Source organism: Cryptomeria japonica, chromosome 5 (assembly GCF_030272615.1).
Source record: "Cryptomeria japonica chromosome 5, Sugi_1.0, whole genome shotgun sequence".
NCBI classification, from domain to species: domain Eukaryota; kingdom Viridiplantae; phylum Streptophyta; class Pinopsida; order Cupressales; family Cupressaceae; genus Cryptomeria; species Cryptomeria japonica.
In genome coordinates this window covers 216,278,965-216,288,399 of record NC_081409.1, presented here as the reverse complement: position 1 = coordinate 216,288,399, position 9,435 = coordinate 216,278,965, and the positions used below count along the sequence as shown (strand labels likewise).

Sequence of the window (9,435 nt, the reverse complement as noted above, 5' to 3'; positions counted from 1 at the left end):
TGCTTAATAATACAATTTGAGTGAACAAGTATTTTGTATAGACACTTAGCTTTAAGATTCAGGAAAGGAGATCCATCTGTCCATTTGAAGTTGGAAAAACAGTCAATATTATTGTTAATTTGAATAGGTTGATTTAACAATAGTAGTTTCATCTTTATCACAACATATGTTGTTTTGGTATTATCAGACAAATTGTATTTATCTTGAAGAGCATTCCAATCTCTATTACCAAAAACATCCTTTAATGTTGAGATTCCAAGCTTATCTCATTTTCTGACCAAACATCCTTGTAGTAGGGCCAAGGGCTTACCCTTGTGTTCCATGTTCTACCAAAAAGATTTGAAACAACATACATTACATTAATTATATTGTATTGACTCTGTGTGTTTCACTCTGTCTTTACACCTCTCCTAGGCCCTCCAAATGTCGTGAAAAACAAGCCCTGAAGGAATAACACTAAACCTATTAAAAAGGTTTGTTTATCATATGGATATTATTCCATCTTCTTGCATTTTCAGGATGGGCTTCTTTAATATTCTGCTTGACTAGAACTTTCCATGGTTCATTACTCACCATGGACCTCACAACCCACTTAGTGGCTAGGGCTATGCCTTGCATTTTCAAGTCTTTCAATCCCAGTCCCCCATCCTCCTTCTTCATGCAACACTATTCCCAACTGACTACATGTTTCCTTTTATTCCCTTTTCCATTTGACCATAAGAATTTCCTAATTACTCTTTGAATACTATTAATTTGATAACTAAGAAAAAAACCAAATAGAAGCATAATAAATGGAATAGGCAAAAAGGATTTTTTTATAAACCTGTACCTTGTCAACTAGAGATAAATATATTATGTTCCAACTGTTAAGTTTCTTTTCAATTTTGGTGTATATCTAGTTCCACATATCGGGCAAGGTGGGAGAGACCGAGAAAGGGTATACCTAAGTATCTTATAATCTATTAAGTCCCCCGCACCTCCTATTGCCAACCATACACACTTAACTAGTTTGAGGTCTCATCAAGCCACTGTAGTAGGATGGATTTGGATTCAAAGATTTTTGCACCAAAAGCATGACAAAATAATTCCAATCCGTTCTTAAGATTCACCAAATTATCCTTATCCATAGCAAGTAAAAGTGTCGTGTCATCAACAAAATGAATGTTAATCAATTGAGACTCATCTGGGAACCCAATCCCTTGAAATTTGGGCCCTAGTAAATCAAACCTTAATACATACTAAAGTGCTTTCGAAGCAATGGCAAAGACAGTAGGGGGCAAAGGGCACCCTTGTCTAATGAACCCGCCCAAGGGGAAAGCCTAAAAAATCTCTCCATTGATTTAAACATGAGCATTTGCATCCATAAACAATACTTCCACCATTCTACAAAAAGAATTAGGGAAACCTATTGCCTCCAAGACTACGAAAATGAAAGACCACTCCACCCTATCACAAGCTTTCTCAAAGTCTAGTAGAAGAATACCCACATACTACCCATCTCTCTTGGCCCAACTTAATCCTCAATAATTTTTCTCGGATATACGTGCCTTTGATGAACTCAGTTTGAGTTGGGCTAATGATATCTGGAAGAATATCTGTAAGCTTTCTAGCAAGCATTTTAGCAAGTATCTTATAGGAGATGTTTAGGAGTGTTATGGGTCTTTAATTTTCTATGTTGCTTTTGTCTCCTTCCTTAGGTAATAAATTTATTATTCCTTAATTAATATCCTTACCCAAAGTACCTATCTTGATTGCTTCATTGTACACTTCAAATAGGTCATCCACAATCCAAGCCATAATAGCTATGTCCGCAGACCTACAAGGTTTACCGCCACACGTCGTGCTCCGTTCGACCGTACTCCTTGACACCACCTGTATTGGGCAATGGCTATGCAGCGGACAAAATGGCCCGCTGCCGCATGCCCATGCCTGCCTTCTCCATGCGATCCCCTCCATCCCATGCGATGCCATCACGCCGACGCCGTCCAATCAACTGCCAAGGTCCCATCAGCCCGTACCCTACACGGATCTCCCTGCTAACGTCCGGTTTGACTCGCTTTGGGTGCCATTAATTAAAGAAGCGATGTATTGAGACAAATTCCCTTTAATTCTTTTGCATAGTTAGAATTATTTTATCACTTACCATAACAAATAAAATCCCTTACCTTTCTCCCTCTATTTCTTTTACTTTTCAAGGAAGGTTTTTAATGCATGTTGCGGTTGTGTCTATTTAAAAATGTGAGATAAAAATTACTCATTACAATTTTTCTTTATTTTGCAAGTTTCAATGAAGTGCAAAAGGTAAGAATACTTAAAAAATGACCCATTACTTAGATCAAATATCCTTTTACTATATGAGAAACATTTGCTCTTTACATCTTGATTGTTTTAGTTTACTTGGATCAAATATCTTTTTACTATATCAAAAATATTTGTAGATTTGCATCATTGATCCTCAAATCTATTGTTGATCCCCTTGGATTGGATCTATACTATTCACTTTTAAAATTCAATGTTATCTATTATGGACCACTTGACTAGCCATTATGAGTTGACTTAGCATGTAATTTTTTGATCCGTATTTTATGTTGTTGTATTTAAGATCATTCATTCATTCCATTTTAAACCCATCTAGGAAGGCTAAAAGTTGATCTTAACCTAAGAGCTTAAAGGAGATCTACTTTGCATTCTTCTTTTACATGATATCATCCTAGGCCTGTTGCATGTTTATTGCTTGTCTACAATCATTTTGTTTCATACTATAAAGTTAATCTATCTAGGGGTTTGACCCTTTGTATTTATTCGTAAAAATAGTTATGAGATCTCGTATTGTTTGGCCTTGGATGTATCAATGGTTGCAAATGTTTGAATAATTAGTATGTTGTAGTTAATATATCGCTTCTTTATGTTGGAAGAATTTTTTTGCAAAATACTTAATACAATAAAAGTTTATTATGTTGGAACAATAATACTATTCATAAAATTAAATTAATGTTTCATACATGAATAAGTTATCCATTTTTTCTCTCATTTATTGTTGTACCTATGTTTATCATTGATAACTTAGTTATACCAGATCAAGCTCTAGACAACTTCTTTTTGGACTAGAAAAATAAGTGAATTATACATCTTGCCCTACTTATAAAGAATAGAACCAAATACTCATGCTTGTTAATTTGATAGAATAAAATAAACAATATTCTCATTTTAATGATGCCTTTTCTTTTCTAAAATGGAGATGCTTTGAATATTTCAATATGAAGTTCTATGTTTTCCTTGAAGATTTAAATAGAACCCCCTTCATAGTTAAATCAATTATTAGTTTGAATGAGTTTTAAATTGGGACAAGACTCCATTTGGATAAGATATGTATGGACAAGTACTAGTCAAATAAATCAATATCCTACTAGACACCTATATAGTGTTTTATTGACTTGTTTACTATCAACGGTTCTAGACAAGTTAGTTCATGTCTCTATTAGTTTTGGTGAATGTTTATAGTTTTGCATTCTTAATCAAGTGACAATTTCTTTGGTGTACACCTCAAAATCATTAAAAATTTACACAACACATGACATGTTAGATGTCAAAACATATTTGAAGTATCATGTAAAAATAACATGACCCAAAGAAAATTGCATGCTAATGGCATAAAATGAATAAAATTCATAATGGATTTAGCCAATTTCTCACATACACAATAGTAGTCCAACTCAAAAATATAGTATGCAAATAATGTCTCTATCTTGAAAAAACAAGCCACTCCATCCAAGATCGAATTTCTAAATAGAGTAAAAATATAGTATGCAAATAAAGTCAAAAATATAGTATGCAAATAATGTCTCTATCTTGAAAAAACAAGCCACTCCATCCAAGATCCAATTTCTAAATAGAGTTACACACTCAATAGATAATCCATTACAATAAAGTATCCTACACCATAATGGTTATCCAGGAAAATATTGACCATGATCCTCCATTATAGTATCATCACTACCTGCACATATAATGAGCTAGTTATAAAATTAATTTACAAGTAAAAGAATCATTATTGATTTAAGTTCAATTCATAATGTTTTTACAAGTAAAAGACTCATTATTGATTGAAGTTCAATTCATAATGGTTTTAAAAGTAAAAGACTCATTATTGATTGAAGTTCAATTCATCATTTTTTTCCCGATCATTTAAAGCTGCAATAACATGCATATTTAACATGTCAACTTAAATAAAATTAATTTAGAGGTTAAAGATCCAAAATTTGATTGAAATTTAATTTTGAATTTTCTTACCATCTCTAGTTTGCATTGCATCCATTGTTGTTGTTTGGTTAAGATCCGTAGGAAAGGGCAACATATGTTCTTCATGTATTTGTTGATCATTTAAAACTGCAAAAACATGCACATCAACTTAGATAAAATGTTCTACCGTAAAGCCACATTATGTAATTAATATGAAGAATATTATATTATTTAATACCTGGATTGGCTTGTTGAAATGTCTGAGTGGGGATAACATTGGCCATTGATGGTTGATCTCCACAAATTTTATCTAGTTTGTTTGAATAAGGACATAAAAGTTATTAGACATATGAATTGAGTATTTATTTATAGAATTAATAAATACATTTAATAGTTAAAAAATTACCATCTATATGGTCTATTTCATCTGTTATTGTTTGGTTTAGATCAATGGAAAAAGGCAATCGACGTCGTCGAGTATTTGCTTGATCATCCAAACCTACAATAACATATGTTTAATATATGAAATAAAAATAAGACATTGCTATGTAAATTACCAAAATACTTTATAATAAATGTACTCACTTTGTTGTTGCATGATAATAAGACTTTCTTCTTGTATCGCTATGCCTGAGCGATTAGTGACCTTCTTTTTCTTCTTCTTTCTACATCCTATAGAGGGGAATTGGAAATTTTCACACTCCACTCTTTTGTTCAAGTCTTGAGAAATGACATTACGTCTTTGATGAATAGAATGACGTTTGTGCATTTTACTTGGACTAAACCATGGTGGCATTCGTTTGATAGGCATGTTCTCTGACCCAGGGTTTGGTGTAAATTTGGAAGAAAGAGATGCATCAATATCTTTTCTAAATCTCTCAACACATTCACTGAAAATATTTCTTTCATTTGCCCTTGTGGGTAAATTTTGGAGTAATGAATTCAAATAATGAATGGAATTTTGAAATTTATCAGAGGAAGCATCAAATGAATTCCAAACATCTGTATTATAAAAAAAATGTGATTAAGTAAAAAAATAATTAAAAGAATCTAAATATTTGATTATAAAATGATGATTTAGAATTGTACCTGTTCTTTGGTCTTCACCAATGACAACTCCAGACACATCTTGATCTTCTAATTGAACACAACTATCTACATTTGAAATAAGAAATACTTAATTTTGATAACCATAAAATTATTTAATATTTAATTGTAAAGACAATATCTTTCATCTAACTAATTCCAAACATTTGTATTATAAAAAAAATGTGATTAAGTAAAAAAATAATTAAAAGAATCTAAATATTTGATTATAAAATGATGATTTAGAATTTTACCCGTTCTTTGGACTTCACCAATGACAACTCCAGACACATCTTTATCTTCTAATTGAACACAACTATCTACATTTGAAATAAGAATTACTTAATTTTGATAACCATAAAATTATTTAATATTTAATTGTAAAGACAATATCAACATTACCTGTAGTGATATTTTCATGACTAAGACTCCCTCTAACATCGTGGTCATCATCAACCAATAGAGTAACACCTTCTGTAACTTAATAAGATTAATCTAGTTAGTTTTGAGAAAAAATATAACAATCATTAAAAATATGAATATTAAACTTATATCTCGAATGGACCTTACCAATACCTTGTTCTTGCTCATTTGTTTTGTTTCTCCTTAGAAGATCTAAAATCTTCAACACATGTTTGCATGTGTTTCCTCTTTTTGCCCACTCACAATCACACACATAAAAATCAGGTCCAAATTTTCTTACAAAATACCATTTGGTTGGAACAGTTTGGCTTCTCATCTTATATGTGTTATGGAGAAGATCATATGGATAACATTCCGCATCTGGTATTTTTTTTTATCTTTCTAATGAAGTTATGTAATATCGTTCCTTTTTGAAGTTTGTTAGAAACCCAGATAGCTGCAAATATCTTTTATTTTTATAGAAGGGCTCTACCCTATGAAGAAGTACATAGATAAGCCAGTCCATTCTCCTTGTACATTTCTTAGCACAATCACTTAAATGGTGACTCTTGATATGGAAGTGGTACAATTCTATGGAAGCATTAGTTTCTTGATTTGCATGAGGAAAGCTTCGAAAGTTTTTGGCCCACATTGCTAAACAAACAAATATAATCATGTCAAATAAAAATCAACTAAAATGATGTAAATACATAGAAACCATAATGAATAATTTAGTGAACTTACCAATACGCCTCTCATCATGACACCAAGTTTTTTGAAAGTAATCAATACAATTTTTTTCTTCTTTGAAATCTTCCATGAATTTTTTTATCAACTGAGTAATAATGCCTTCATCATCACTCTTTGTGTACATTATTTCACCCAATCTATTGAACATACTTGTTGCAATATCCTTATTGTTGACATACCTAAATTATAAAAAAAATCACTTAGATATGATTTTGCACTATGTAATATTCGACATATTTTAATTAAAGATTGACTTACCTATACACATTCTTCAACCATGCCCTTCGCACATGCCAAATACATAAAAGTATCCGACAATTAAATGATGATCTACAAGTTACATTATAAAAGTTCATAAGTAACATTGAAACAAAATTTAGTGTTCATAAGTAACATTCAAGCTAAATATTAAGTAATTAAAATGGCTTGAAGTTATTTTAAATTAAAAAAAAATTGAAGTCAATAAAAACCTGATTGCCTCAATCTCAGCACTAGCATCATCTGTCATGAATGCATTGACATGCCAATCTTCTTTACTCTGTTTTCCTCTTTTATAAACCTCTGTAAGCCATTCATTTATATCCTCAACTTTATTTCTTGAGGATATTGCCCATGCAATAGGTATGCCGGCCTCTTGTTCATCAAATACAAGCAATGTATATAACTCATACTGCACATGAATAAACTATATCAATAAATAAAAGATATCTATGAAGAAATACATAGAAAAGAAGTATCAAAGATTGATTTAAGATACATAAATATGGGCAACATTATTTTACTTACACCATATTTATTTGTTGAGAATGTGGAATCCATTGCAATGATTGAGTTATGTGAATGTTTCACCATCATTTCTCGCATCCATGGTGTTTGAATGCCCATGACAAATGGAATATTTTCCACATTGTTTGGTCTTTTATAGTAGAAAAAATTATCTTTCCCCTCTACATGCCACAAGCTTACACTTTTTGCATCATCTTCATTTTTTTGAGATCGAAGGGAGCGTACTCTTTTCCATGCATTCAGCACATCTTTTCTCAACAAACATGTGTCCCTCTTATTCATCAATTTAGTCAAACCATGATCTAAGTAGTGTTGCTCACATATTGTGTCAATCCCCACACCCATTAGTAATAAGGTTTCAATATACGATTTACACTCATTTGATAATCTTGGTGCAAAATTGCTTCTTGGACCACTAGAAGGATCATCCTTTCCATGACAAAATTCACCATTAGCATCACAATGGGTAAATTCATTGTATGTAATAATAGCAACATCTGGTCTACCATACATAACCCTGACAAGAAAATGAGCCTGACAACCCCTTTTTTGGATGAACTTCCTTATCCTTTTCTTTTTTCTAATTTTTTCTCTATTGTCCTCGGGGCCAAATGCACACCAATAACTGTTTATAAATTTCCAGAAAATATATATTAATTGACATAATAAATGAAAAATATAAATTGTGACATGTTCAATTAATATACTAAATAAAGGCAAACCTTGAATATGTCTTGGTAGTGTGATCAGTAGGATTATTTGAATTTGACTCTCTATGCTTCTTGCGTACAAAGTTTGTCTCTGTGCTATCCAACAAACCTTCTCCTTTGACAAAGTGAGGGAGCCTTTCAAGAGGGATTGCAGCACATAAGTCCATTTGACCACCAACTCCAATAGGTGTCCATTCAAGGTCATCACTTGAGAAATGATTTCCTTGGCTTGGAATATCTTGGACACCTAGTTCGATAAGTGATTTCCATTTGTTGTTTTTGTTTTTACCCATTCTGAATAATATTAAGATAGTTAGTGACCCTCTATCTTATTCAAATATGTTGGAACAATTATATTAATTTTTCTAATCACTCCATAACACAATTCTCTTTGCCTTAGTGTTCACACTTTCTTTTGAGTTTCAAAATAATATTAGAATGAAATTCAATGACATGTTGCAAAAATCATGGAAATAGAAACCATAAAAAATAATTTACTAATATTGAAATTATAGAAATATCATTAAATCCTCGATAATATAAAATTTCATATATATTTTGGTTCAAAGGTATGTTTGACATTTTGTTACAAGTGGATGTAAGATATTTTGTTACAAGTGGATGTATGTTTTCTTTTTGTGTAATTTAGTAATGAGTGGCATGTACATTTGGACTCTAGTTTTCTTATTTTCTTTTAGGTTTAACTTTTGAATAAAATTTGACTATCAAAGATGAAGGGTGATGTTTAATGTCTACATGTAAATGGTTTTGATCAAATGTATTGATATTATGTATATATTATTTTGTGGGATATAATGATGGTAGGATATGAGGTTATGGTGTGGATGTAAATGTAATGTTATTAGTCTATGTGTGTAATGGGGGATGTTGGATGTATATGATATGATAAGAAGTTATGATATATATATATATATATATATATATATATAAACGATGGTTTGACCTAAGATGCATACTATGATGGGTCTAAACCTAGGAGATAAATGTTTATGGAGGTTTCAACCTAGTTTGCACAAAGAATAATAATTGAAGTGTATAAGGATGCAAACATAAGATGTTATGATGTCTATATCCTAAGATATGGATGCCAATGAATACATGATGCCCTTTTGATAGGACAAACATATGGAAACAATATGGATTGTGATCAAACCTACGATATGGATGTCTACAATGATGTGAACAAGTTATGATATGACATTTCAAAAACAAGAGTAAGTTGGATTAAATGAAAAATGAATGTTTGATCATGTCTACATGTAAATGGTTTTGATTAAATGTGGTGATATATATGTGATGTTGATCATGTCTACATGTAAATGGTTTTGATTAAATGTGGTGATATATATGTGATGTTGATCATGTCTACATGTAAATGGTTTTGATTAAATGTGGTGATATATATGTGATGGTTCGACCTAGGAGATAAATGTTTTTGGAG

The 9,435-nt window shown here is 31.4% G+C and overlaps 1 protein-coding gene and 1 long non-coding RNA gene across 2 annotated transcripts; both read right to left on the bottom strand.

Annotated features, from left to right (window-relative positions):
- Window positions 1-3,857: 3,857 nt before the first annotated feature.
- Window positions 3,858-5,232, bottom strand: LOC131875613 (uncharacterized). Its single transcript, XR_009372432.1, has 4 exons — window positions 4,646-5,232; window positions 4,478-4,549; window positions 4,291-4,386; window positions 3,858-3,997 (listed from the first exon to the last, which is right to left on the bottom strand). It is a non-coding gene; the product is annotated as an uncharacterized LOC131875613 (long non-coding RNA).
- A 1,499-nt stretch (window positions 5,233-6,731) lies between these two features.
- On the bottom strand, window positions 6,732-8,266 carry LOC131875825 (uncharacterized). The gene is made up of 4 exons (XM_059220510.1): window positions 7,986-8,266; window positions 7,444-7,888; window positions 6,948-7,147; window positions 6,732-6,807 (listed from the first exon to the last, which is right to left on the bottom strand). Exons 1-4 carry the CDS (start codon window positions 8,264-8,266, stop codon window positions 6,732-6,734), a joined length of 1,002 nt encoding a protein of 333 aa, XP_059076493.1.
- Between the last annotated feature and the right edge of the window lie 1,169 nt (window positions 8,267-9,435).

Coding starts and splice junctions, on each gene's coding strand:
- LOC131875825 (XM_059220510.1), bottom strand. CDS start 8,266: ATGGGTAAAAACAAAAACAACAAATGGAAATCACTTATCGAACTAGGT. Junction 7,889..7,985: donor ACTACCAAGACATATTCAAG/GTTTGCCTTTAT, acceptor ATTTATAAACAG/TTATTGGTGTGCATTTGGCC. Junction 7,148..7,443: donor ATGAAGATGATGCAAAAAGT/GTAAGCTTGTGG, acceptor ATTCATGTGCAG/TATGAGTTATATACATTGCT.